The following is a 27,437-nucleotide window of genomic DNA, read 5'->3' as shown; positions in this document are numbered from 1 at the left end:
CTCATTTTGTGTTTGAATTTTCAGCCACAACAACAGCAGGATGATGGGCATCACCCTAAAACACAGAGATGAGTGCAGTTGAGTTGAATCTGATCAAGTCAGGACAGGTCAGCCATGAGAGGAGAAGAGATGGAAATATCAGTATACAGTATGCAACAACTGATCCCAAAAATGTGTCGTAAAATAAGTAAACAGTAATTCTGAAAGCATCAAACACAGTTTCCAGAATGATTGCTGCGATGCAGCACTGAGTCGGGGCCGGGCATTTTGAGGTCAGGTATAATCTTCATTTTGCATGAACTGGGTCTTAAACTCACAACTCTAGAAACCAAGGACAGGTCATGATCTCATTGAGCTACCTGCCAGGTGAGACATAGGGATGGCTTCATACTATGACTTCAGACTCTGGCTATAACCAGGATGACGGGCATTTTGCAGTAACAGCTGTCGATGCATGTAAGGGCAGATTTCAAACTAGTGTCAAAAATTCAGTTATCAAGACACAATTCTGAGATTTTGTGTACTTCATCTAGACAACATAGAGATGTCTGTAATTTATTTTTACAAAGATTGATTGCTCCATAAGTGACAAACTGATGTTTAAAGATGCTCTATTTCCATTGACTGCAATGTTAATGTGAAGATAGATGTTGTCAAAAATTACAGTTTTTGAGGCACAATTACCTAACCTAAAGTTGCAAAGCTGTAGCATGTACGATCGATTTGTTACTAATTTAAATAAGTAAATAAGTTTTAAACTTTAGACGGTTGCTGTAGCACCATCATCAGGACTGTTAGCCCACAATGCCAGCCAACGAAGTTTGGCCTGCCCGGCCTCTAATAACGATTCAATAAAGGATGCGGTCTTACCGGTCTCTCATATTCTTCTTGAGGCTACAGACAACTACGTTGAAAAAGAAGAATGTAAAGTGTTTCATGCCATGCCAAGTCCAGAACACCAACTCAGGTGCCTGCCTGAACAACATCTTCAGTCTGGGAGAGAGAGAGAAAAGACTCACTGAAATACTGCACACCAAATTAGAATACATTTCAAATAAATTGATGTTGGTGTCTCTGTATACGTGCATAACCAAACCATAGTCTTGCCAAGGTTAAGTAGCCTATGATGTGGGTTGAATTGGTCTGGATTAGTCAGTGCAAATGACTGGATGTCAATGTCTCTAGATCTGTCTTAAACCAATTGTTCAACATTTTGGGAAATATGCTTATTTGCTTGCTTGCCGAAGAGTTAGATGAGAAGATTGATACTACTGTTATGTCTCTATGCTAAATAATATGAAGCTACAGCCAGCTAGCCTGCCTCTGTCTGGGAGTGGGTTCGATCTTCTCATCTAACTCTCTTACAATTTTTTTGTTGAGAGTGTATTTATTACCTGTGCCTACTCTGGTGTACGGCGTAAAACGACAGCATGAGTGGTAGGAGCAGGTGGGATAAGATTCTCACAGTGAGTCCAAACATGCTCAGGTAGGTCACCACGTTGCCCAGCAGAACTGAAACACAAATGTTGACAAAAACAATTTTTACAAAGGCTTAGTGTAAATACGTGAATGCTTTGCTTCAGCCTCAATTCTGCAATGAACAAGACATAATGTGACTTACAAAATCGAGTGACAGTCTCTTTGATTGCTTTAGTGCATTGCTAACACTGTATTGACATTTTAATTTAAATCAGAGCAGGCTGTTAAACACTGTCTGTTGAATGTGTGTAGGTGTATATATGTGTGTGTGTGTGTGTGTGTGCGTGTGCCAGCCATACCATTCTTTACCATGTCAAAATCGAAAGGAGGTTCTTTAATTGGTCGACTTCCGATCCAATCATGTTCAGTAGAGCTGTCCGTCTGTCTGTGTCTGTTGTCTATAGAAGATGTCAGTGTAGCCGTCTCCTTTTCCACCTTCATGTCCTCCTCCTCCTCTATGGTGGAATCCAGACGTGTCCACGTTTTAGTTTGGTTGTAGTTAAGTGGCCCTTGTGATACTTTGTGTAATATCAAATATGGGGCAAGGTCTGCACACGAGGGGAGGATATAAAAGAAGTACGTCAGAGAGAGTCTGCGCTTAACAAAAATTACACTAACAGTATCTTCAGTTAGGCAATTTATGCAATTTCTTTCTCTGTAGATACAGTTGACCCACCGTTGTTCACAAGGAAATTAATGGCATCTTTGTATCCGCTGTCGTAGGCTTCTTCCAGGGTCTAAATAGAGAAAGAATAACACACAAATAGAATTAAATGTTACAAAATTGGTCTTTTTTGAACGGTGTCTGTCAGATTATATATTATATGTTTAAAAAATGTAGCACCATCAGACCACAGCAAATTCCTTGTAATGTATGTTACTTGGCAATAAACAGTTTCTGATTCTGATTATTGTTGGGCAAGTGCCCTTAACTCACATCGATTCATCAACAGGGGTGTGGTCATCCCATCTAGACTCTTATTATTATTTGCAGAAAAAGAATTTACTAAAACATATAGGTGGACAGATATGTTTATGGGTTATAGTAGCATGAGCACTATGAGATCATCTTCAAAAGAAAAAAATCTGATTTTCTGAAGTGTTTAATTGAGTCCCAATTGTTATCAAACACAAGTTTTTTGTACCGCATTTCTAAAAATGTTAAATATGAGGTCATTGTTTTACCCACCTAACTAGTTAACCTAGCTAACAATATACCATAATAGACTGAGAACAAAAGTCTGCACATGGAGAATTTAATGCATCTGGGTCTGACCTCTAAAGCCATGGGGTAGAGAGCATTGATGATCCTGAAGCTGTTAGCCATGTTGCCCTTCAGGGTGGTTCCACTCACTACCATGTCCCACATGCAAGGTGTGTCCGTAGGACAGATGTCTATCTCTCCAGAGAATGGAGACACCGTCAGGACTTGACTGCAGGGTGCAGGCAGTACTGGCTGCATGCTGCTGAAACCTCCATCCACATAACGCTGTGAGATAAGATCACATACATTATGATACGGACCAAACAATGTGCTGGGAGTGAGTGCGTGGAAAGTGCCATCAAATACTCACGACTCCTCTGAAGGATGGAGGCAGCATACCGCAGTACACAGGCACGAAGCAGCTACATAGCAAAGCCTGGGAACAAAAATTATATGCTTAGAAATGTGTTTTGTAAGTGTTTTTCTTACTTACTCTCTTACTGGGTGTGAATCTGCAACTCACCTGTACTACATCCTCTTTGGACTGGAACTCAGTCATGATAATGAGCTTGCTGTCACTCATGCGGGTCATAGCCACAGCAAGACGCCCACTGGCCAGTTGGTGCGCATTAGAAGGAAGATGTTTGTGTAAAATTGACTCTAACCAGTGGAAAACATTGATCGAGGGGTTAAATGGTCCAAGCGTAAAAGCCCTCATTTGTTTGGCAAAATTAATCATCTCATCTTGTATAGCAACTGTAAAATAGAAGACATTGAGTGAGAAACAGTACTTACATGCTACAGAAGTAGATTTAGAAAAAACAGATAAAGTCACTTACTTAGGCTCATTTCACAGACTACAGCAGCTGCCACCAGAGACCCCGCAGATGCACCCAGGACACAAGGTGCTGTGCGCAGTATCCAGGGTGCATAATTTAGGAGGCACTGGGCAACCCCTAACTGGTAGGTGGCCATGAATCCAGATCCAGAGAAGGAGATGGAAGGAGGAACTTCACGATAGTGACAACTGGAAATTCCTGGGGCCATTTTCTAATGGCTTTGAGTTATCAATTCAATGATAATCAATTTGAGACCAAAACTCCTTTCTGTCTTTCAAAAGTAGACCCAGATAAAGCAGGATGAGATGAGCTATCCAGTGAAAATGGTTGACGCTTTCACAATCAGTGCTTTTAAACCAATCTCAATTAGACATACCATATTGGTCATGCCCACGTGATGTAACATGCCATGCTCTCACTGACTTTGTGTCCTAAAAGCTAAGATGATTTTAGTTTGCTTATGTCAGACTGGTTTCCATGTGATACTACTAAATATGCTGAACTACTGAATGAAAAGTACAAATCCATGAAAGTACAAATAAACAAAAACAGGACCTGTATTTTAGTACTTTTAGCAGACTCTGCTAAAAGACTCTTTTAGGATTTCACAGTAACAGCTTTCAAGGACAGCTAAATCGCTTTAGTTATTAAGTTCATTATTAGTTACAATGAAAAGTATGTGACAAACAAATCTTTACATCTTGAATCTTAACAAAGTTATTAACATTTGGGTTCAACTTAGGAAGCAAATTCTGTGACTGTTTTCTATTCTTTTATATTTCAATTTTTGTCTTTTCCTATTTCCTAATCAAGGATTCAAATGTTAATATCTTCATCTGAATCTTCTATTTTGTCTTTTTTAGTGAAACAGTAAAATGTGTTTTTTTCTATATTAATAAAACACTTTCCATTAGTCACTGGTTTCATATAATACACAGATAATAAAGATGTCTTACAGGTTTCAACAAAAAACAGTCTGTTCTACTAGTGTCACTGATTTATAATGACACAAGGCAGTATAGATACTGAGTGAATTATCATGGTGGAATAAAGTAAACTAATTGTGTAATGTCCCAATTTCTGCTCTCTTGTAGGTCAAGTTATTATATCAGCAGCTGAGCTACAGGTTATCATGCTACCACAGCATCCCCTGCAGGCACACATTGCAAATGCTGTAAGTGACGCATTTAGCCAAAAAAACAGGCATATGTTAGTAAGTCTGTAATTCTGACCAGTCTGTGTCATATTTTTTGTTTTTAAGTAGTTTGTGTATTCCATGAAAGGATTTACACCGCATGAGTGATCAACTGTCACATGTTGTAAGACATCATTTGAGTATTTAAATAAACATAAATGTATTAATAAAATCTGGGAGGTACCATACAAATTTTTTATTTTACAAAGCAGGAAAAACACTGACAATTAATTTAAACACTGCACCAGATTTCACACTTAAATACCTCGACTTGAGGTTGATAAAGCAAACTAAAATACAACTTGTACAAACTGGCATTTAACCTGCAACACAAACTGGAACAACTTCACACTCATTTCTGCCACTAACCTGCAAGACCTATATAGTATATGAAAATGAGTGCATCTTTTGGATTGCAATTATGCTGAGCAAGCCTGAGAATTTTAAGTTCTGATGATTATTTGACTGTTTGAATATTGATGTGATTTCTTTCACAGTTTTCCTTGTCCCTTGATATTAGTGTTCATTCTGATCACAGTGACACATACATTGATTCACAGCAAAATGAAAAGCTATCTCACAGTGCAAAAATTCCTAATAGTGCATTTTGTTAAACCTGTACAAGCATGGGTTATTTTCTGACAATCTCCATATTATTCTGTAATCATTTGTGTTGTTGTATTGTATTTAGGGCATTTAATACACTGTTTTTTTCTATGGAGGAAGCTGTGGAGAAGCACGATCAGGGGAAACCTCAAAATGGTCCTCACTGAACTCATGAGTAGGACTGCTGTCTGGAAAGTCCCCGTTCTCAGGTGGGGTGTGTTCTGGGGACTCAACAGGGTCAGCCTGCGGTCTGCTGATGCCCTGTGGGAGTTTCAGAAACCTGAGGGGAGGCAGAGAAGGGGCAATGAAAATAAGTGTGTGTGTTGTTGAGGGGAACAGACAGAAGAATGACAAAGAGAAAGGGACAGAGACCTGAAGAGGAGTTTTTGTCCTCGCTCCTTTTTGATGATGTTGAGCTTGTAGTAGTGGCGCAAAGCACGGGACATTTTCTCATAGGTCATATTGTCTCGGTTCTGCAAAAAGAGATCACACTTCATCACATCATGTCCCCTGTTTTTGCTGGTTTGTCGCTCCACCTGTGTGTTCATTTTCCCTGAACCACACAGACCTGGGTGCTCACCTTGTGGTTTCCCCAGAGACGTGCCAGTCCATTGGGGTCGACCACCCTGAAAACCAGGCTGTTCTGGTCTTCCCATCGGATGTATTCTTGGTAACGGTCGTCACACAGCAGCTGATACACATAGTCCCACAGTAGTCTGCACTCTGGCAATGATTAAAACAGCAATAAGACTCATGTTGCCAAAACATATACATCAACAATTATTGTTATTTAAAGCTCTATTAAATATCCATAATGAAATAACTTTTACTTTTTATCAATCTCAAAGCCCTGTTCACATCCAAGCATGTATACATCTGTAAGACTGTCGCTCTTAAAACTCCTTTAAGCGATATTATAGAATAGAGAATAAAATGACTCCTTTCAATAAAGTTCATCCAGTCTGCATCTATTTACAGCTCAGAGCTGAGGTTTTCCAGTCTGTACTGCTCTTTGCTCTGCCCCACCAAAAACAGAGCACCATAGAGGACTAAAGGACCAAAAGGTGAATGAATGATGAGTGAATAATGAGTCTTGTGGATGTCTAAATATACAATAACGTCAGAAGCTGACAGTGTATCAAAGGCTTGTGTCTATGAGTTTTTCTACCCCCTGGTGGTCAAAAATGGCTTGATGCAGTTTTTAACATAACTGTGCACCTTCTCCAGGACAAAATGCATTTGTTTTTGTATACTTCCCATGTGAATGTTGTAGTAAATATGTTAATAAATTGACGTAACACTACCTGGGATGCGGCCGTTGGCTTTGTGCAGCAGGCTCCTTGGCTTCTCTCGACTGGACAGGTTGAGCGGCTCCTGGGTGATGCTCTCCGTTTGGGGATGACACTGGACTTGGTTGTGGGGCGATGTAAAGACGGCTGCCGATCCATCTAAGAAAGAGAGACGAGGAAAGATACAGAGAGCAACAAAGACAGAGAAAGGTCAGAAAATTAGGCATCGCAGTGAATAATTACAACTGCAGGGCATATTTCTGATATTGTCATTTGTTATACCCACTACTATGTGTGAGTGGAGCAGGGTACGAGTAAAGGATCAAGGGACTGTCTCTGAGAGGTGACAAGGGCTGTGGCTGGCTGGTCACAGTGGTTACAACACATGCCGACACTGCAGTTGTGAAAGCGGGGGAAACTGTGAGAGAGAAATATGAGGAACTGTGAAAAACAGTTAAACAGAAAGCAAAAGTGATTTTACAGCAGTTTGAATATTGTACATTAATGACTAATGCAATGTACAACACGACAAGGCCATTTCACTAGTTGCACGCAGAAAGTAAAACAAAGTCATTGTTTTGGACTCTGGAGTTGTAAGATAATTGGTATCCAGGTAACCATGGCACACCCACTGGCACACATCCTACTTTCTATAATGGAAAGCACCTTTTTTTTATGGTAGGGACAAACAAGGAGTGTGCGTGATTGTATTCTTCAACTGGGGTAGAAGGGTTAAATGTCCTCACCTAAAGTGGAAAGTTTATCTGATGGGTGCAGCTGCAAACAAGAACATACTACATGCATAACATAGTACATTACATATGATTCATTGCAGTTTTTTAAACTACTTAACAACTACTTAACACCCGGAAAGTGGCCATTATTCATTTTATTTTACATGTCATTTGACATTGTGATTACTTCTTTACCCCCGTGGTCCTCACATGTACACAAAAGGAAAGTGAAAGACTAATCTGACAAAGCATAAGGGTTGAGGGTGAGCATAAATTGGTCAGGGTTAAACTTTAGTGTCTGGGACTAAGAAGCCAATGGGGGTCCTCGTAAGTACAGAAAAACAAACGTAGGAGAGAGCCTGAATTCCTGCATGATGTGTTTGCACATGCACATGTGGGTGATCAGGAAGTATTCGCGTCACAATCTAACCAGGATAAACAAGTTTGATTTGATACGCAACACACCCAAACAATCAACTGTGTGTGGACACTGCGCTCTGTGTGTGTGTGTGTTCTTTGCACTGTAATGCACCCATGCACTATTTATACCACGACCCTGTGCATACCAATCTGACCTCAATATTGAAAGTTTGTTGTCCATATCTTCCCAGTATATTATAGCGCTTTGTTTAAGTTTGACATCTCTGTTTAGCTGAAGGTCTGTATCTGTATTGTCCTTTTATATTGTGAACTAATGAGAACTGGAGTCCCTGTACGTGTCAACATACATGGTCAATAAAACAGATTCTGACTGATTCTGTATATGTTTAAAGATGTACTCCTAGACGTTACTGACCTTGGGTGTCATTGGCTGAGGAAGGCTGGGACTCTTGGACACACTGAGGAGGCATCTGGCTGCTGGCTGGGCACTGGATGTGTCCAGTTGCCAGGGAGGGAGACATATTTGGGGGGTCACGGACAACACTCCTCCTTTGCTGCTTTACACACTGTAGGATCTCATACAGAACATCACCTGTGGGAAAACAGGGGGTGCATATGAAAGCACAGGCGTGGAAACCAGTCAACACACTCTCTTTCTGCACACACACACACACACACACACACACGCACACACTCATTTCTACCTGAGCTGGGACAGCGGCGTCTGAAGTCTTCCTTGGTGAGCAGGCACAGGGCTCGACCGTTCATCTCAAAGCGTCCCTTTTCAGGCCGGCGCAGTGAGTACTCCTTCTGAGCCCAGTGGAGCCAGTGGGCAACGTCCTCCTTATCCCACAGAGACGGGTTTATTCCTAGAAAACATGTTCAAACACACACTGTCACAGGCGTCTGTGCTTCAGCAGAGGCTGCTGCGTCTCCTTTGCTGCATGTTATTGATGGAGTGGTATCTTTCAGGTAAAAGTCAAACAGAGAAGAGAGTTTGACTCACTCAGCCGTCCAGGTAGATGCCATAGATCTTCCTGAGAGGGGGGGCTAACCAAAGGAAGCTGGTTAGGGGGGGGGTGACGCACACTGAGGGGAATGTTGACTTGCCTTCCATGCATTGTGGATGGAGGACTGCTTGCTCCGTTTTCTTGCTGCAAAACATCCACACACGTGCCCACAAGTACACATTGACACCACTTAGTGGCAGTATAGATAAAGCAAAGCAGACCTAAAATCTAAAAATTCAGTAGCTTAAACAATAGCAGTTGGCCACGGACTAAAATGTAAAGCTCTAAATCAAAAATATATATATATAGTTATAGCTTCCTGTAACTTACCTTGACCAAAGGTTGCGGGGAAAGGTTTTCCATGGAAATGTCCTTTATCTGTACGACTGTGCGAAGAAACAGGATGATTTCCTTATTAGCAGAGATACAACTTTCCAATAAACGACACAAACTGCATATCAAACCTCCTCAGACTCCATTTGAAATGAAATTTGAATGTAACATAACTCGAAGATATAAAACGCTACTATTTTCACATCCGAGCCTTCCGGGAAATGAAAACGAAAGAAAGAGAATCTTTGCAGGGGGGTGTGCGCAAAACATGCTCACTGGAGGAAGCAACCGCAGAGAACATTTTCCCATTTGACTGCAATTGATAAGAGTACGATGTTGTCAAGACCAGCAGCATGTTTGAGGGAGCGTTGCATAGTGTCATAAAGTATCTTTTATATTAAATGAACAATGGGGGGGGGGGGGGGGGGGGGGGGGACTGCCCCTGTGTGTTTTCACGGGTTTCAGATGAGGAATTCTTGTGGTGGGAAAATAAATGAAAATGCAGGAAGTGAGTGACTAAGACACAGAGAGAGGGTGGATAAAGTTAATGAGAGACTACAGGACAGTGCAGCGCGTGCGCCAGTAACGCAGGAATAGTGCCCGGAGCTCCTCCTCCTCCTCCTCCTCCCCCTCTTTACATACAGGAAGACCAAACAGGAGACCAAACACTCGCTGCTTACAGGATCACACTACTAAACGACTAACTAGGTAAGGTGTTTGTACAGGAAAGTATCGCTATAGAGAAACATGTTCAATAGTGCAGCCACAATGGTGAGACACGAAGTTTACTGTAGTTCATGGACATGCGACGCCCCCAACCACAGAGCTTATACACTGGGAAAACTTTCACCGAGGCTATATCTATTTGATATACAGTACCATCGGCTATACCGTCTATAAAGTATATCTAATATACAGTGATGAAATGATCATGAATATCACAGCTGGAATACCTGCAGGAACATGACATGCGTCGTGCCCTGTCAGAATAAAATCCCTCTGGCTGAGAGAAGACTTGGTTCACTGCTTCATGCCGTAATTTACAAACGTACATTAAATCTAGTGCAGGTGAAAGTGTTGAAATTATAATAATAACAGAAGTAATAACATACAATTTGCAGCAGCCTTCTCAAATTCTACAAAGTGCCTCTCTGGGGTTTCTTTTTATTTTATTTATTCATTGGTTAAACAGCAGATTAAACATTAACTTAATGTAAGAAGACGAAGTCCAACTCAAAATGACACGAAAACCACTGTAAAAGACTCCAACCAACCCAGTGTTTCACCTGATCCCCTGATCTTGAAGTATCCGGATCATAACTGTTCTCTGCTGAATACTTACTTGATTATCTGAAATTTGATCAGATTTTTTTTTGTTTCGGGGGAAAAAAAGAGTCTGGTCATACAAAGTTTATTATGTCTGAAATATTAAAATAGTGCCACTGACGTTTAATTAATGTATTTTACATCAAGATGGCACTATTTTAATGCATTTTCAAGCCATATAATCCCCACACTAATAGAAGACAAGTGCTTAAAATAGTCATCATTTGTAAAACATGAGGTCACTGAGCTATTTACAATGATTTGCATTGTATTTTAAATAAGTCTCCGAAATAGTTTTGTGGCCATCTGTATCAAAATGCCCACATGTCTTTTCAGGTTAGCTTTCTGCAGTGATGTGGGCTGAAAAAGTGGGGAAACAGTTGGGTCACCCAACCCGATCAGTGGCTGGGTGGCTGGTTGGTAAGCTGCTCACGGTGCGCAACCGGCTCCTTGAGGAGAGGACTGTGGAGCTGTGTGGGATCCAACCCGGGGACACAGTGCTGGAGCTGGGTCACGGCCCGGGACTGGGTCTGCAGTCCGCAGCCAAACTGCTCACAGAGCCCACAGGCCGCCTAATAGGGGTTGATTACTCAGAGTACATGCATCAGGTGAAGTATGAATACTGACAGAGTTCAATTCAATTCAATTCAATTTTATTTATATAGCGCCAAATCACAACAAAAGTCATCTCATGACACTTTACAAATAGAGCAGGTCTAGACCGACTCTTTATAATGTTATTACAGAGACCCAACAGTTCCCACCATGAGCAAGCACTTTGGCGACAGTGGCAAGGAAAAACTTCCTTTTAAGAGGCAGAAACCTCGAGCAGAACCAGACTCTAGGTGGGCGGTCATCTGCTTTGACCGGTTGGGTTTGAGAGAGAGAGAGAGAGAGAGAGAGAGAGAGGGGGAGAGACAGATAGACAGACAGAAAGAGACAGAGAGAGAGATAGATGTAGAGACACAGACAGACAGATGGACAGACAAGCAGACAGGTAGAGATGTATGGCAGCACTAGCAGTAGAAATAGCAGCTATAATTATAATAATAATGGAAATGTGATTGATAATAGTAGTTACATCTGTAATAATAGCTGAGATTAATAATAGCAATAACAGCTTTAATAGTAACAGAACTACGACTAAACATGATAACTGTAGTGATGAGAGTCAGGCAGGCCCATGGTGGCAGCACCCAGGCGTACCAGGACCACGATCCACAGGAACCTGCGAGACGACAAAGCACAAAGAAACTCTGGGGAAGATATAAAGTTAGTAACATGCTTTGGAGGGAGATGAATGTGTAAAGATGGAGAGGGAGAAGAGGAAAGCTCAGTGCATCATGGGAAGTCTCCCCAGCAGTGTAGGCCTGTAGCAGCATAACTAGGGGGCTGGTCCAGGCAGGCCTGAGCCAGCCCTTAACTATAAGCGTTATCAAAAAGCAAAGTTTTAAGCCTACTCTTAAAAGTAGAGAGTGTGTCTGCCTCCCGGACCCAAACTGGGAGCCGATTCCACAGGAGAGGAGCTTGATAGCTGAAGGCTCTGGCTCCTGTTCTGTTTTTGGAGACTCTAGGAACACAAGCAACCCTGCACTCTGGGAGCGGAGTGCTCTAGTGGGGTAATAGGGTACTATGAGCTCTTTAAGATATGATGGTGCCTGACCAGTAAGAGCTTTGTAGGTCAGGAGAAGGATTTTAAGCTCTATTCTAGATTTTACAGGGAGCCAGTGCAGCGAAGCTAATACAGGAGAAATATGATCTCTTTTCCTGGTTCCTGTCAGTACACGTGCCGCAGCATTCTGAATCAGCTGGAGAGTCCTCAGGGACTTATTGGGACAGCCTGATAATAAGGAATTAATAAGGAGATGAATAAAGTATTTAAATTCAAGTTTGTTTATCCCATGCATGCCTCAAAGTTTGTTACAAAAAAGCTGTCTTAAAAGAACAAAGTACAGGACACAGGATCTCTAGCCTTCCTAAACTTGCCACATACAAACTATGACCAACTGGAGAACAGGCAGACAAAAGCTAAGAAATCTCTACTTAAACACATATAGTAGAATATTTCTCCTTTTCTTCTCTTACAGATGGCAAGTGAGCGGTTGAAGGAACTTCTGGCCAATGGTAAAGTGACTCTACACCACTGTGATGTAGCAGCAATGCCTCTGGCAGACCGTACTGTAGATAAAGTCTTTCATTGTAACTGCTACTACTTCTGGCCTGACCTCAGGAAGGGAGCCACAGAGATACATCGGGTAATGAAACCAGGTAGGATATGATGTTGTAACAGCAAGACAGGCTATATTATCAAGGCACATTTGTTGTCCAAATTAAAAACTGTCAGAATCAGAAATACTTTATTGATCCCCGGGGGGGGGGGGGATTATACAACAGATGGTATATTACTCCTACTTTTGACTTTCTGAGCAATCACTGTCTTTTAGTGATGCTTCTCTGCACAAATGTGTTTTTCTCTCTCTCTTTAACCCACCCAGGAGGCATGATGGTGACCACGCTGAGGCTGTTCCATGTGGCTACTTTGGCAGCAAAGCGAGTGATGCCAGGGGAAAACTGGCGCCCGGAGGCCTACATGGCAGCTCTGAGAGACTCCGGCTTCACTGACGTCAGAATGGAAGACAGACGGCACAAACGCTTTACTTTTCAGGCTATTTATGCCAAAGCCTGAACATGAGATTGAAATCTAACTGCAAATGAGAGATTGTGTGTATTTTAAATGATTGAATGAAAACAAATCAAACACAGAAATACAGGGAAAGACAATACACTTAGTTACTTGTATTTGCTTTTCATGCATTTACTGTGTCATAATTAAATGAAAAACACATGTTAAATGAATAACTGAATTGTTTTTCATTGTAGCATTTTCCATGCCACATTAAAATCAAATCACAGACACAGGAACAAAGTGTCTGTGTATGATTTGTTTTCATTTCATTTAAAATCTTGCCTACCTCTCAGCTGGGCTACACTGTATCATATAACTAATTTGCTGAATATTTCCTTGATACAGAGGTGTAGAACTGGGCTTCAGAAATACACTATATTTTATTCTTTTGTAGGGCTCTTTGATATGGTTTGATATGGTATCACAACATAGCTTTTGGTTGTTTGTTTTCTCTCCAAGCACTGCTGTTAATTTCTGTCTGAAAAGCTGCTGGCTCCACTGGACTGAGGCCATATATCAAATAACTGCCACTGTCACTAAAGTAAATACACGTGAACTAAGATTATTCATCTTGAAGAAAATTCTTGATATACATTAACTGTGTGTGTGGAGGGGTGATTGTACTGTAAGTAAAAAAAAATGGAATAGAAACATTCAACTGAGTTTGAGCTGTAAGATAAGTGTGTGATAATAATCCTTTACCAGCGTCCAGTGTTCAGCACTGAATTATCCCTATGATATAGACAAAGACAAAGTTTCTAAAGATAGACTTGGATTTGGAGAGAATGCCAATGAAGCTCGTGGTTTGTCCGAAAGACGAATAAGTAGAAAGAAAGAAAGTGACTCGAAAACAAACATATATTTTTGTCTCAAACAGGCCAGGAGACGCCGTTTCATGTTTGAAAAAATCGTAATTAAAAACAACACCAGCAATTCAACGGTGGGTGGCGATCGTGCTCCGGTTGGGAGCAATTCGCCATTAAAAAGAAGAAGAAGAAGAAGAAGTTGAACGCGGGCGGTGTTGATGACGTAGGGAGAGGGAAATCCAAAACAGGCTGTCGGACGGTGTTGTGAAGTTAAAAAGTTTAGCCGAAGTGGACGACAGTTGTCAAAGCTGGAGAAAAGTAAGCGTTTGCGATTCAATATCGAGTAAACAACATCTTATTCTGACCACGGTCAAGACATGCTAACATGTTTCCATAGGCACATCATTTAGCAGGCTAAAATGTTAGCTTGGAGCTTTCAACAAGATAGCTAACGTTAGAATAGGTGACAAGTTAGGTGTTAACTGATGGAACACTGATTGAACAACCATAGCTAACTAAACTATAAAGCGAGTGAATATTTTCTGTCTGGTCAAAACTAATATATGAATACACGAGGGGTCGCCTCTTCTTATTGATTGGTGTTTGTGTTGCATTAATGAAGCCTCGTTTCCGTTCACTCCGTTCTCTGTTTAGCAGAATGCAGAGGGCTTCCCGTTTAAAGCGTGAACTTCAGATGATGAGCACCGAGCCGCCTCCCGGGATAACATGCTGGCAGACCGAGGAACGGATAGACGACCTCCGGGCACGTAAGTATTCTCAGCGTGAAGGCTTTCAAACGAAAATAACTAAGACTGCATTTGTTCTCGGCAATATGCCACATATACGGCAAGCTAAAGGTATGCTTTATCTATCTGATCATGCATTTTCCCCTTCTTCTGGTTTACAGAGATAGTGGGTGGAACAGAGACTCCATATGAAGGTGGACTCTTCTCCTTGGAGATCAAGGTCCCAGAGAGGTACATTTCCTTAAAGGTTTAACATTGGTGGAGGTGTTCTCTCTCTCGTTTCCATGTTATAAACAACTACTGCAGCCTAGTATGACTGCTGTTTTCCTCTCGCAGGTACCCATTTGAGCCACCCAAAATACGATTCTTGACCCCCATCTACCACCCAAACATTGACAACTCAGGCCGGATCTGCCATGATGCTCTCAAACTCCCGCCCAAGGTTGTTAAGAATTACAAACAACTGAAAAAATAGTTCCTGTTTCAGCTCCATCATCTGGTTTTGTTTGTCTGCTATTAAATAAATGAGTAGATATACCAGCTAACAGCAGTTAGATTCAATGTTTTTTAATTTTCTCATTTTATTCAGGGAGCCTGGAAGCCATCCCTAAACATCTCCACAGTGCTCACCTCCATTCAGCTTCTCATGGCTGAGCCCAATCCAGACGACCCACTCATGGCTGATATAGTGAGTCACACATAATCTTGCATTTACTGTTAAAGTAACATAACCTTGATACACCTTGTTAATATATTAATACAAATATGTATATTTGACAATAGAGCTGAGAGAAAAAAAAACGTTTTTGGATATCAGAATGACTGAGAACTAAATAACACTATGATTATACTCTGCCCCTGGAAAAGCATTAAAAACGTATAATAAAAGCCAGAGTTTTTGCTAAATGCTAGAATAACTTTAGATGTCAGTCTGAAACACCTTTAACCTCTTGCCACAAAAATGCAGCCTCTTGTGGTCTTAAAACTGCAGTAGAGAGCATTTGAATTTTGATACTGTGATCAATTGTGTATCTCCACCATATACACTTGTAAAGAGATGCTTACATTTTTTGAATGCAGTCATCAGAGTTCAAATACAACAAAAAGACGTTCACAGAGAAGGCCAGGAAGTGGACACAAGAACATGCTGTTCAAAAGAACATGGTAAGTCACTCTATGGATGAAGCAGTTGTAATTGATTGATGGATGGATGAACTGACCTTCTCGGACAGGCGACATTATTCTTAGTGGGTGACATGATTGTCATTTGCTCCACAGCACTGTACTGTCTGTCTTTGTATTAGCTGTATGTAGTGGTATATTTTACCCACAAGGTGTCGCTGTGTACCCTCTAGAATTTTGTCTGCTAAGTTAATATTCACTTGCAACAAACTGATGCAGACTGTTTGATACATACTCAAGTATGACCTCCACATTTCAGACTTATCAGTTTTGGGATGTGGAGGAGCATAGATGGGCAATGCCATCATTGGGTAAAATAATTTGTATCTGCCTTCGTTCAGGGAGTCGTGGAGAGCAACAAAGAAAATACTTCAGATCAGAAAGCTTCATCTCGCAAAAGAGAGGGTTTGGGTGCACAACAGGAGGCAGAGGAGCCAGCAAAGAGAACCTGTGTGTAGTCTCTATCTCGCTTGCTAGAGCCAGAAAAGAAGAGTCTCTATTCTCGAGTGCCACCATGCCTTATACACCTGTCAACTTGTAAAGACTATGATTTTACATTTTAATTTAGGGCTACCTACTTCTATTTACTATGTATGCATTCCTGTTCTTAATGCAGAAATATCAACATATTTATATGTATAATGTTTATGTTTGTGTTGTGATATTAAAGTTTATTTTGAACACAAAGTGATGGTTCGACTTATTTAATGTATACATTGATTTATTGTGTGGTGTGAAGGTGTGTTTCACAATTGCATGAGCAGAGTGGTTGGTGTGTGTGTATATACAGTATGAAGATAATTTTATTCAAACATATGCTTACCAGTTGTATACAAAGTATGTACATCCTAAATAGCAAGGTTTTTTTTTACAAACTAAGGATTTATTTCTTAATATATAAAATTATATATTTGTTGTTTATCATATAAAAAGGGAGACAAACATCTTAAGGCTGTAGTGAGTCAATACCATGCTAGTTCAGAGGTAGTTACATTGTATGTACATATTGCTAGCCTACACTAATGTCTGTGGAAAAATAGCTACATCCCATTCAGTCTGTATAACTGCTTGCCTCCTGTTGGGCAGAGTTGCATATTTGAGACAAAATCATGTAAACTGTATGTGCGATCTGTTTCCTGTTGCATTTGGCGGCCACATAAAGAATAACATTTTTATAACAGCTATTACACAGTTGCAAAGAAATATATATGACAATAACATTTCTGTGAATGAAAAATGTTAGCTTACTCTGGTAAAATGTCCTGGTGTGTCTGATGATGACTCCCTTTCTTTGAAATAGACCTTAGCAATAGGATAGAACTTATATTTAAAAAACAAAAATAAGATAACTCCATTTAAAATATAACCAAACAATCTGTAACCTCTAAGCTGCATGTCTCATCATCACATTTCAGTATAAACATTTACACTTAAAATTCTACTGGTTCTACCTAAATTACCCCTGGCTAAACCATTGATTTGTCTGATGCTTAGATTTTCCATGTAATTAACAAGCTTTTATTGTAGCTTTTTTTTGTCATGCAAGTCCATGACTGACGCAGTCCACTGGGTAGTGTCTGAAATGGTCCTTTATTATAGCAGTCATGTTGTATCGTGGCGTTTCCTTTAATAGTCTTTATTGTGAAGGGAACTTTTAGTTGTACTCTCCATTTTCAGAGGCACTTTGTTGTGTTCTCATAGACTTCTCTTGAGTACTCTACAGTCTCTGTGTGGACTCATTCTGAGGTGCTTGAGGATTGATAACCCAGAGCTGGTCTTGCTGCTGCCGTTCAATGATGGTCCTTGAGTGTCCATAGTGTCCCAGCTATTCAGACCACTAGCTTGGAGGCTCATGGATTAGAGGTGAGAGAGGGAGTCATGGTAGAGTGATACAGAGGGCAAGTGTTATGAATCACATCTTGCTCCAAACTCTTCAGACATTCATCGTCGTTCAGGCTCCCTCGTTCTGTCACCCTGTCTCTATCTCTGGCAGTGGGTATCTGGCAAGGGATGAGAGGAACAGAGGAAGTAGAGGAGCAGTGGGAAAACCGGATTGGATCCAGTCGGGGTTGGAGTGGGGGCCCCCCACTGTACAGGGCATCAGCATCAGCAAGTGACACCTGTGTCGACGAATCAGAGCAGGAGCTCTTCTCTGTCTCCACAGAAACCAGCGAGTCCAGGGTGCGGTCCCGGCGTAGCTGTGGAAGCGCTTTGGGGTGAGGCCAGAAGAAAAACTGGGAGTGGTCTCGTGTGAAAAGGAGGAAGAGGAGGGGGTTGAGGCAGGCAGGCAGAGGCTGGAGAAGCAGGAGAACTGACTTTAGCACTTCCTCCCCCAGAGAGAGGAGACCCAGGAGGGAGCAGAGGGAGAGGAAAGCTACTGGTACATAGAGGAGGCCATTGGTGAATATTAGCCAGGCAACATGTTTTATCATAGCGCAGTCCCACAGGCCCTCACACTCTCCCCTAAGTAACTCCCAGTAAAGGCGGATGTATGAACCTGTGACTATAAGCAAGCACAGGGTGTTCATCATAATGAGCGCTAAGGGAAAGCCCAGGGAAGATGGCAGTCGAGAGGATGGGGGTGGCAGGGGTGAGGGAAGGCAGAAAGGTGAGGACCCGTACTCTCCAACTCCTACCAGTGGGAGAGAAGCAAGGGTAAGGGAAAGAGTGAGGCAGAAAAGTGCACATGTGCGTACACTCCCAAGGGATGGGGACTTCCCATAGGCGCGGGCACATGTCACGCTCACGCCACACTGCACAGCTGCCAGAGTCAGCAGCAACACACTTGCCTCAGACGCAAACACCCAGACCCACCCGGTTGCCTGACAACCAGGACCCCCCTCCCAGCGGGCACCATGGTGACCAAACTCTCCCAGGGTTAGAGCATCAACAAGGGCCAAGGTGCATGTGCACACACCCGTCAGCAGGTTGGATGCACCCATGCAGGCCACAGTGAAGCGGAGCGGTGACAGGTAACCGGGTGACCCGAAGAGGGACAGGAGCAGGAGGGAGTTCCCCAGAAGAGACACCAAGGAGATGGACCACAAGCCCACACGAACCAGCCAGCTGCCCAACAGAGAGTCACAGGGACGGAAAGGGCCTGCAAACAAACAAATCAGCTGTAGATAAACCTGTAAATGGTGAATTCATGTCTCAGTCTCCTCATACTAGTTGTGACAAAACAATCTGCAAGCCAGTTGATAACAGCTTGGTCATCATGGCTGACAGTGTGACTTCTGTTACCTGGAGTCGGTGTGCATTGGACACTGGTCTGTAGTTTGGATTCCTCTATTTCTAGTTGGAACTCCTCCAGGTCAGGGTCATCTGGAATAAAGCATTGTCAGGGTTAAAAATCCAACACCTTGGGGCGAATCAGTTGGTTGGTTTTATGACAGCTTATTGGGGCATAAATGTACACAGTATACTGTATGCATGTTAGATTGTATGTGGTCCTGGCTACAGGGGGTTGATGCAACAAGGGAGGTGATTCTTTTGCAATGAAAGAAAAAGAAAACAACATTTGTAGACGATAATTGGCACTTGCAGGAAATTTGATCATCATGACTGTTTTTCTAACAATTAAAGGTGAATAAATTTTAATCAGTGATATGTCATGCTTTAATCATCTTTTGTTATTGTTACCTTTTCTTACACCGAGCAATTGTATATTTTCAGATTTAATGGCGTAGGTTTAATGGTTTTAATTTCAACTTAATTTTGGTTTATTGGTGTTAATATTGTATGCCTACCACAGGAATGCATGGAAGGGTCAATACTCAAGTGTAAAAGTGTGTCAGCTGCCAGGTAGCTGTGGTTTCCGTGAGGCCCTGACATGTTTCAAGTGGGCTTGTGTCAATAATTTGGCAATGAGTGCAGGCATATGGGGCTCAGATTTCCATGTATTACTTTACCCCTCATCCTGGGTGTGTACCATGTGTGTTACACTCTGTATATATGCTCGCACAGATATCGAAATTGTGTGCTTTCTTACAGTGTGTGTCAGCATGGACAGGGTACATGGCTACAGTCCTCTTGTGTAGGTCCTCGTCAGTGTTGCTCTGCTCTGTGTCCCACTGGCTGATCGGCTTGTAGCTATCACAGGAACCATACACACAGCACTGGTAGGCGTAAGGCATCTCTATTACCCTGTAACAAACAGATGGAACAGTATTGACAATAGACCAAGAAAAACAATGCCACAACAGATGGTATAACAAGTGGATGGTAACAAAACCGTATGACTTGCATGATGTTCTTTTTAATGAGCTTGAGCATTTCCAGCTTAGCTTTTAGATACAACATTGGATATTCACATTAATGTTCTGAAGCAAGCTTAAGTGCTTATGGATCTGTTCCTGTAGCACTTGAGTATACATGAAAAATCAAGTACAATTGCCCATCATCTAATGGGAAAACGTAGTTGAAACGAAGTCTGGATCAGCTAACTTTGGTGTGGATGGTTATACGCAAGCATTTACTGTACAATGTGCAATGCTTTTGAAATGGCTTTCTGCCAAGAGTTCTGTTTTGGACGATGTTCTACAGTATTGCTGACATTGCCACTTGATCACCTGCCATCTCCTATGTCTTTGAAACTCACTCTCCATTTTTACTTCACTGCACCTTTCCAGGCCTTTCAGTGATCTTTGCAACAAGAATGAACTTGCTGCTGACAAATGCTTCCTCGTTGTTGAAGTTCAGTTCAGGAATGGCTTGCAGGGATACAGTGTGATTAGTTTATTGTCAACCTTGGCTGCTTTTGGTAAATTGAAGATATTAATAGAAAATTGTTTGAGGAAGGATAATTGAAGGGATGGGAAGTGATGCATTGCTCCTTACAGCCAGGGGATACACACCTGGGTAAGTTATCATCTTAAATCAATTTTTGCTGAGAAACCAAAACACAAGGTTCATGTTGGGGACTACATTAAGTAAGAAAGAATAAAAGGACACATGGTAGCGTTTGTGTTACCTCATACGGGGGAAGTGATCAGGACTGAAGGCATCGTATAATTCTGTGTTGCCCCTCAGCTTGAGATGGGTGAGACCCCCCAAACCTGCAACGGGTACTGAGCTGAGACGGTTCTCCGTAAGGTCCCTGAGATAAAAATAGAAAGGCATTGAGAAAGAAACAGAAGGGGGTGGGTGTCTGATCAGGGCAAGTCAGTGTTCACAAAATGTGTTTTCATTTCAGATATTGCCGAGGGTCATCCTTGGTAACAAAAAGGCCTTGTCTCTTAGATATTTTAAACAGTTCAGACAAGACTCTCGATCAGATTCCCTCCAGATAACACTTCCTGTCAGATGCAGTACATCTGCTTATTTAGTTAGGCATACTTCAACCAGTCTTCACACAAAGAAGCAGTTTGTATTGGCATGACCTGAGATGAGTCTCCTGGCCACACAGAGGGTTTTTCAAACAATAAATGCATATCAGTGTTCTCTGTAGACTCAGCCAAAGACAACAGGTTTTCTATGGCACATGCAGTCGAGTGTGGAGTGTTTATATAAAGTGAAGGCTCTGACATACAGCTTAACTTTAATTAAAGATGCACAAATTTGGTATGCCTTCTAGGGGAGAGGAGTGACACTGCAGAAGGACCAGATGAAAGGGAGAAGAGTCTTAGTGACAGTTATGTATCTAGTGTTTACTCACAGTTTGATCAAAGAGTGAAGCGCGGCAAAGGCATCCGGATGGATCCACTCGATCATATTCCAGCTCAGATCACTAACAGAAAAAACAATCAGCGTGAACTGAAATGGGCCGAAAGGAATTGTAATTACACATTGAATGTTGTATCTCGATCACCACTAGATGTCAGTAATAGCGCATAAGTCTACATAGTTTGATTCTGACCAATGCGTCCTAACCTTTTTTGATCATGACCACCAAGTATGAACTAATATCTACTTGTGACCCCTCATCATACCATGAGTGATTTTCCCTCCTCAGATTATTTCATTACAACAAATATTGACTTACAGTGCTCTTAAAGAGGTGAGCTGCTGGAAGGTGCTTGACTCTATCCTCCTGATTTGGTTATGCTGTAGCCCTCTGTTGATAAAAAAAAATACATGTAGGCATACATAAGTACAATGTAGAATATGCAGGGAAACATAAAAATGTTTTGATATGTGCAGTTGTGTTGGGGGTTGAACTCACATCTCTTGCAATGCAGAGCAGTGGTAAAAGCTGGGTAGATCCTCTATCTGGTTGTAAGACAGCTCCCTACAACAACACACAAAGCACACATAAACACAGTGACCAGCTGTGGATTTATAGCGTGGGAAATTATGGGGGTGACAGGATTATTTGGGTGAACAGTCGGCTCTGTGAGCAAGGCGATATAGCAGGACAATAATTTTGGGGGGGGTGATTGGATTTCATAGCACAGTGATTGTACAAATGATTGCTTGGGGGCACAACTGTCCACAGTTGGGTTTTGTGTATCAGTTTTTGTACCTCTCACCCCCCTTGTGTGTATGTGTATGTGTGTGTGTGTGTGCGTGTGTGTGTATACTCACAGCACTCTGAGGCGAGGCAGCTGCTCACATAGATCCAGAGGGAGAGCTGAGAGACCGGCCCGAGTCAGCGTCCTATAGAGAAAAAGAGAATCCTCTGATCATTGTTGAAGTGCAAGCAAGCGAAAGGATCTCCCAGTCCCGTGAGTCTAACTTGGTCAGACAGGGAGCTGTGTAGGTTCGCCAAACCTGTCACTGGATGGCATAACTAGCTTACCCCTCCCTATCCTTTTCTCAGTCTCCTATTCTGTCCCTTTCTCTTCTAGAATCCTAAAACACACATATTACCTATTTTTTTCTCTTGGCTTTCTGTGTGTGTGTCTCTCTCCTGCTTATCCTTATATCTCGCCGCTCTTTTTCTCTCATGTACTTGGACTCCTGTGGTTGTGTCTCAACCTCAACCTCTTTTCACACTGTTTGTTGTTGTATATGGTGAAGCCCCATTAGATGAAATAATACTATGCGTGTGTGTGGTGGTGGTGTGTGTGTGTGTGTGTGTGTGTGTGTGTGTGTGTGTGTGTGTCTGGGGATAAAGGAGACACTCACAAAATTTCCAGGCTGGTGGTTCCTTTCAGATCAGGAAACTCTTGAATCTGAGTTGCTCCGTTAAGGGAACTGCAGTCAACAGGGAGGAAAGTGTCAGAAAGCTCTCTCTCTTTCTCTCTCTCTCTCTCTCTCTCTCTCTCTCACACACACACACACATGCATGTGCACACAGTGCTTGTCTAACAGCTCATTTCAGCCATCAAATTTTTCTTCCAACATCAACACAGGCTGTTTTGGCTGTCTCACTAGACATCATAAGTCACACCATTCAACATGTTCTTACAACACACTCTCTCTTACCACATCAGCACACAGCACAGCAATACGCTAACACAACATCATTCAGTAGGCCATTACACATGTCCACTCAACTCTCACTGCTAGGGACTGAGGATGATTTAAACAGTGTTTGGGCTAACTCACTGGAATGGTTTGTGCTGACCGCATACTTACAGTGTGTGCAACTTGGGTAAGAACTGGAAAGCGGATTTTCCCACAAACTGGATGGGGTTCTCGTAGAAATGACTGCAAAAAAGCAAGAGAATTTTGATTTGCACATATATTCTGATTAATTTGTTTTTGGGAGTGAGTTGTGTTATAATGTTGACATGAAATCACAATTATGTGTTTATCTAATACAGTATGTGCACATAATAAGCATTAAGCTCACATCGTTTGGAGCTGAGGGTTTCCCACGAAGGCCCTCTCAGGGATGGCTTTGATATTGTTGTTATGGAAGCCCCTGCAAATGTAAAAACATACTGTTAGTCAGTCAGTCTATCAATATGTTTCTGATTTTCTGTATGTGTGCGTGTGTGTGTGTTTGGAGAAACAACAGAGTGTGTTTGTGAGCGAGAGGCAAGTCATATGTCCTCATGTTGCACCTGCCATTGCACAGCTGAAAAACATTTTTGGATAAATGAGATGTAAACACACACGCATACGCTGTATCTGTGACACATATGCACACTGCAGAACATCTGCTGAAGCTGGGGGGAAAACATGGTTTGTGTGCGCGTGCATGTGCGTCTGTGTGTACGTGCAGGCGAGCGGGTGCGTGGGTGTGTAGCCAGCACCTGCTTAGGGCGAGAGAGATTGTATCCGAGTGCCACATTAAAATCACTTAACGGGATTACTTGGGATAACGCAACCATGATAGTCATGTCAGGCAGGTGTGTTTTTGTGTGTTTGTGTATGTGTGTGTACTCACAGTTCCTGAAGCTTACTCAGTGTCCTGATGGCCACAGGGAACTCCTGCAGATCATTGTAGTTTAAATCCCTGATAGAGAGACAGTAAGATAAACAGTCATAATGAAATAATATATTGAAACATTCAGTCCAAGGCATGATGGAGGTTTTATTTCCTTGCAATGGAAATCATAATCCAACCATATATCATATTCTGTATTTCTGTGTGTGAGAAAGTATGTCTGATTGCGTCTGTATATGTAGCCATTTCCTCTCCACTCTGAGAGGCTGACAGCTGTAGAGTGTGAAGTTTGGACGTGACCCTTGACCTTTGCTGCTCTGACCAGATTATTCAGGTCTGTCTCTGATTAGTTGCCCAGGAAACGCTGTATCAAAACAGCCGTTGCTATGGTTGACACAGCTCATATGCAGGTGGCAGGAAAAGGGGTTTTACTGTATTTCTTGACTGTATGAGTATGTACTGTAGATGTGCTTGTGTACGTGGAAAAAGTGTGTAGTAGTGCATACATAGTTCTTTGTGTCTGCATGCATGTATGTGTACTGTCTTTGTCGATTCTTAGCCATCCAGGTCAAAGGATATCTAAAAGTATTCAGTTATAGTCAGCTGGATTTATTTTTATACATTTCAAGTATATAAGAGAACAAAAATACCTTTCATAGTACTTCTTGATTCATATGTGTGTTTTTCCCCCAACCATCGGTGGATGTTGGGAAATGTTTGTCTGTCTGTGTCTGCTCTGTCTTGTTTGCATATGCTGTTACGTTTTCCAGCAGTCCCCTGGACAGCTCCTCGTTGTAATGATTTTATAATACACACTAGGGGTTGGGGAGGGTGGTGGTGATGCAGATGGTCTCGTATTTCTCATAAGCGAGGCCGCTGTGAGAGATTAACCCCTCATACCAGCGCAATCCCCACGTCAATGACACCTGTCATCTTATCCCGCTGAATCATCTGTCTCTCCTCGCCGCTGACGGCCCAAACACTTTAACACACACTATTCTGGTCCAGAGAGCTCCATCGCTCTTTTTCCCATTCTCTAGATTCCCTTCATCCCCTTAACCATGGCTCCCCTGCCTTACACCCTGTTCCCTCACATTTCCCAGCATGGATAATGGCTGTTAAGTTTAAGTGTTAAGCTGGCCATACTCTTGTGAGTGCACAGGCAGAAATACATGCTTATCTGCACACACACACACACTCACATGTGCCCACACACATGCTCATAAAAGGGAACGCATAATTTTTTACACTTCAACAGGTTGTTAAGCAGCATGCCAGAAACGGTGTTTTCATCAGACCACCATGAATTTTGCAGGAGACACAGTTGTCTCCGTTTCTCTCGCTTTCTTTCTCCACCTCTTTCATAAGACTGCGTCAGTTTCCTGCGGTTTCCATATTGGCGCGTGGTTAGGCTCTAGTTATCGAAGCGCTCAAACAGCTCTCCTGTAGCCATGCTGAGCCATATTTGACCTCAACCGCTGCTTAGCAATTACTTTCACAAAACACAGAGGAATCTGTTGATGTTACTTCAAGGTAATCAAAGAGGAACTTTTCATCTTCACATTCCTGTCGTTCATTTGTTGGTTGTGGTTTTGAGAAACGTTCAAGCACCTGCTGAAATTACCAGGATATTAATCATTATGACTGTATTATTTAGCGCTACACTTCATTATTCTTTGGCACACGTGGTACATATGATTTATGGAAACACATTAATTTCAGGTGTTCCAAGTAACACCAAACACTTTCATGCACAAAAAGGAACAAGGCTGTAGTCAGACAGTGTAATGATGGCTCTTGGTTATATTACATTTTTGAGGTTATATTTCTTCATATATCTTAGAGTTAATCTAAGGCAATGTGATTGTTGTAAACACTACCATACCGGATGAATGTTGATACTTGCTGATACTTTGTCATCACAAAGCCTGCATTGGTGTTTTGGGAAACAGAGGAGGTACTGTGATCATGTCTGTGTGTATGTGTGTGTGTGAGATACTCACAGTGTCTCCAGACTGTGTAAACCTTCAAAACATCGTGCGCCCATGCTCTGGATCTGGTTGTTATGGAGATGCCTGGACAAAGGCCACAAATATTTTTCATCAAATCAGAAATGACTTTCTCAAAAACGTTTCCACACTGCAATCATCACCGCCCTGCTCTAAGTCAACGGAACAAATCATTTCTCTGGTAAGTTGAGAAACCCGGACTCAGGAGAGTTTTAAGTAAACAAATCAAGATGTCACTTACAGCACGACAAGGGCGGAGAGGTTGGTGAATGCATAGTCGGGGATGTGTGTGATCTGGTTGAGGGCCAGCGTCATGGCCTGCAGGGAGGGCAGAGAGTCCAGGGCCGTCACTGGGATCTCTGTTAGGGAGTTGTCGTCCAACCACAGGTGTCTTAGAGCGCGAACCCCTCTGAAGGCCCCAGCCGGAACCTCAGACAACAGGTTAGCATCAAGACGCCTGCAGGGTGAGAGGAACTGAGCTTAGCGAGATAATCACCAAGTCTAAGTACAGTGTGTTTACTTTTGTGCATGTGTATCCGTGTATTAGAGGTTGTGTGTCGTGGCATTGAAACACTTTGGCTTACAGGAAGGTTATTATGAGCATTACACATCCTTAATTCTCCTTCTTTCATCTTTGCTGCAGCTTCTCAGAAGCTCCACGTTATGATTTATTCCCATGCTAAATAAGCCATGTCTAGCTTCACCAGCACAGACATGTATGAAATGTAAGATGAGAAAAACACAGACTCAAACGTGTAGGAGCGGTTGCTGCGAGCCCCTTTTATTCTACCTCGCTTTATTTATGTTTCGTAAAGCCGACTTCCCTCAGTGTCTGGAAAAAGGGAAAGATGGAAGGAGGGAGGAACGGTTAAAGATGCATCTTCAGCTGTTCCTCCCTCCTTCACTCTTTCCATTTGAGCCCCGCTGTCGCCATCAGTCCCTGACGTTTCCACGTCTCATACACAAACTCAACTCCTTTCAGCTGATGAATTTATGGCACATACACATGTGCTCTCACACATGCACTTTCATCTCTTCGACCATACCAAAACTAACAAACCTTTGTCCCCTCTCTCCCTCTGTGTCCTCAACCCACAGGCAATGAGTGTGGACTGTGACACACACACACACACACCCCACCTAAATTTGCACATGCATACACACTGTCCATAGTGATGAATGATCCCCTCAGGGCAGAGTTGACAAGCAGAGACCACTTCCTCCTGCTATTCTTCTTTCTTTGGCCCTTCACACTCATTCATTAATCTAGTTTTCCTCCCTCCGGCCCCTCACACTCACATTTTGTTTCTTACATCTTCATTGATGCACTCCCA

The 27,437-nt window shown here is 42.2% G+C and overlaps 5 protein-coding genes across 7 annotated transcripts in view; 2 read left to right on the top strand and 3 right to left on the bottom strand.

Moving 5' to 3' along the window:
- Positions 1-398: 398 nt before the first annotated feature.
- On the bottom strand, positions 399-3,730 carry pnpla1 (patatin-like phospholipase domain containing 1). Its single transcript, XM_070909836.1, has 8 exons — positions 3,523-3,730; positions 3,207-3,439; positions 3,054-3,119; positions 2,756-2,968; positions 2,156-2,216; positions 1,395-1,512; positions 871-993; positions 399-474 (listed from the first exon to the last, which is right to left on the bottom strand). The coding sequence occupies exons 1-8, from the start codon at positions 3,728-3,730 to the stop codon at positions 399-401; spliced, it is 1,098 nt and encodes a 365-aa protein (XP_070765937.1).
- Positions 3,731-4,898: 1,168 nt separating this feature from the next.
- etv7 (ETS variant transcription factor 7) lies at positions 4,899-9,276 on the bottom strand. Of its 2 annotated transcripts, XM_070910636.1 has the most exons (9): positions 9,068-9,276; positions 8,734-8,881; positions 8,432-8,596; positions 8,143-8,319; positions 6,899-7,030; positions 6,628-6,771; positions 5,904-6,046; positions 5,696-5,796; positions 4,899-5,603 (listed from the first exon to the last, which is right to left on the bottom strand). In XM_070910636.1, the coding sequence occupies exons 1-9, from the start codon at positions 9,098-9,100 to the stop codon at positions 5,432-5,434; spliced, it is 1,215 nt and encodes a 404-aa protein (XP_070766737.1). In that variant the 5' UTR covers positions 9,101-9,276; the 3' UTR covers positions 4,899-5,431. The 2 variants fall into 2 exon arrangements, with proteins under 2 accessions (XP_070766737.1, XP_070766738.1); XM_070910637.1 differs by lacking the exon at positions 6,899-7,030.
- Positions 9,277-9,709: 433 nt separating this feature from the next.
- On the top strand, positions 9,710-13,161 carry LOC139288471 (uncharacterized methyltransferase YdaC). The gene is made up of 4 exons (XM_070909771.1): positions 9,710-9,778; positions 10,733-11,004; positions 12,484-12,664; positions 12,892-13,161. Exons 2-4 carry the CDS (start codon positions 10,750-10,752, stop codon positions 13,080-13,082), a joined length of 627 nt encoding a protein of 208 aa, XP_070765872.1. The 5' UTR covers positions 9,710-9,778; positions 10,733-10,749; the 3' UTR covers positions 13,083-13,161.
- Position 13,162: 1 nt separating this feature from the next.
- ube2t (ubiquitin-conjugating enzyme E2T (putative)) lies at positions 13,163-16,425 on the top strand. Of its 2 annotated transcripts, none has more exons than XM_070909773.1 (8): positions 13,163-13,623; positions 13,960-14,206; positions 14,546-14,655; positions 14,796-14,865; positions 14,971-15,076; positions 15,224-15,322; positions 15,715-15,798; positions 16,158-16,425. In XM_070909773.1, the coding sequence occupies exons 3-8, from the start codon at positions 14,547-14,549 to the stop codon at positions 16,272-16,274; spliced, it is 585 nt and encodes a 194-aa protein (XP_070765874.1). In that variant the 5' UTR covers positions 13,163-13,623; positions 13,960-14,206; position 14,546; the 3' UTR covers positions 16,275-16,425. The 2 variants fall into 2 exon arrangements, with proteins under 2 accessions (XP_070765874.1, XP_070765873.1); XM_070909772.1 differs by having other exon boundaries at positions 14,543-14,655.
- A 97-nt stretch (positions 16,426-16,522) lies between these two features.
- LOC139288751 (leucine-rich repeat-containing G-protein coupled receptor 6) overlaps positions 16,523-27,437 on the bottom strand; it is a 35,458-nt gene continuing 24,543 nt past the window's right edge. Inside the window, exons 5-18 of the mRNA XM_070910153.1 lie at positions 26,345-26,560; positions 26,098-26,169; positions 24,095-24,163; positions 23,555-23,626; positions 23,338-23,409; positions 22,885-22,953; positions 22,342-22,413; positions 21,980-22,045; positions 21,800-21,871; positions 21,473-21,544; positions 20,789-20,914; positions 19,808-19,962; positions 19,060-19,140; positions 16,523-18,916 (exon numbers count right to left, since the gene is read on the bottom strand). Coding sequence (XP_070766254.1) covers positions 17,667-18,916; positions 19,060-19,140; positions 19,808-19,962; positions 20,789-20,914; positions 21,473-21,544; positions 21,800-21,871; positions 21,980-22,045; positions 22,342-22,413; positions 22,885-22,953; positions 23,338-23,409; positions 23,555-23,626; positions 24,095-24,163; positions 26,098-26,169; positions 26,345-26,560 — 2,464 coding nt within the window. The 3' untranslated portion in view covers positions 16,523-17,666. The remainder of the gene's footprint in view (positions 18,917-19,059; positions 19,141-19,807; positions 19,963-20,788; positions 20,915-21,472; positions 21,545-21,799; positions 21,872-21,979; positions 22,046-22,341; positions 22,414-22,884; positions 22,954-23,337; positions 23,410-23,554; positions 23,627-24,094; positions 24,164-26,097; positions 26,170-26,344; positions 26,561-27,437) is intronic.

Source organism: Enoplosus armatus, chromosome 8, assembly GCF_043641665.1.
Source record: "Enoplosus armatus isolate fEnoArm2 chromosome 8, fEnoArm2.hap1, whole genome shotgun sequence".
Lineage (NCBI taxonomy): Eukaryota > Metazoa > Chordata > Actinopteri > Centrarchiformes > Enoplosidae > Enoplosus > Enoplosus armatus.
This window is presented reverse-complemented; position numbering and strand designations above follow the sequence as displayed.

Excerpts from the sequence above, each read along its gene's own strand:
- pnpla1 (XM_070909836.1), bottom strand. The coding sequence starts at position 3,730 with ATGGCCCCAGGAATTTCCAGTTGTCACTATCGTGAAGTTCCTCCTTCC. Across the intron at positions 3,120-3,206 it reads CCAAAGAGGATGTAGTACAG|GCTTTGCTATGTAGCTGCTT; the intron begins GTGAGTTGCAGA and ends TTTTGTTCCCAG. Across the intron at positions 1,513-2,155 it reads TAATTTCCTTGTGAACAACG|TTCTGCTGGGCAACGTGGTG; the intron begins GTGGGTCAACTG and ends TTTGTGTTTCAG.
- etv7 (XM_070910636.1), bottom strand. The coding sequence starts at position 9,100 with ATGGAAAACCTTTCCCCGCAACCTTTGGTCAAG. Across the intron at positions 6,047-6,627 it reads AGCCAACGGCCGCATCCCAG|AGTGCAGACTACTGTGGGAC; the intron begins GTAGTGTTACGT and ends AATCATTGCCAG. Across the intron at positions 5,797-5,903 it reads GTCTCTGGGGAAACCACAAG|AACCGAGACAATATGACCTA; the intron begins GTGAGCACCCAG and ends CTCTTTTTGCAG.
- LOC139288471 (XM_070909771.1), top strand. The coding sequence starts at position 10,750 with ATGTGGGCTGAAAAAGTGGGGAAACAGTTGGGTCACCCAACCCGATCA. Across the intron at positions 11,005-12,483 it reads ACTCAGAGTACATGCATCAG|ATGGCAAGTGAGCGGTTGAA; the intron begins GTGAAGTATGAA and ends CTTCTCTTACAG. Across the intron at positions 12,665-12,891 it reads ACATCGGGTAATGAAACCAG|GAGGCATGATGGTGACCACG; the intron begins GTAGGATATGAT and ends TAACCCACCCAG.
- ube2t (XM_070909773.1), top strand. The coding sequence starts at position 14,547 with ATGCAGAGGGCTTCCCGTTTAAAGCGTGAACTTCAGATGATGAGCACC. Across the intron at positions 15,077-15,223 it reads CTCTCAAACTCCCGCCCAAG|GGAGCCTGGAAGCCATCCCT; the intron begins GTTGTTAAGAAT and ends CATTTTATTCAG. Across the intron at positions 15,323-15,714 it reads ACCCACTCATGGCTGATATA|TCATCAGAGTTCAAATACAA; the intron begins GTGAGTCACACA and ends TTTTGAATGCAG.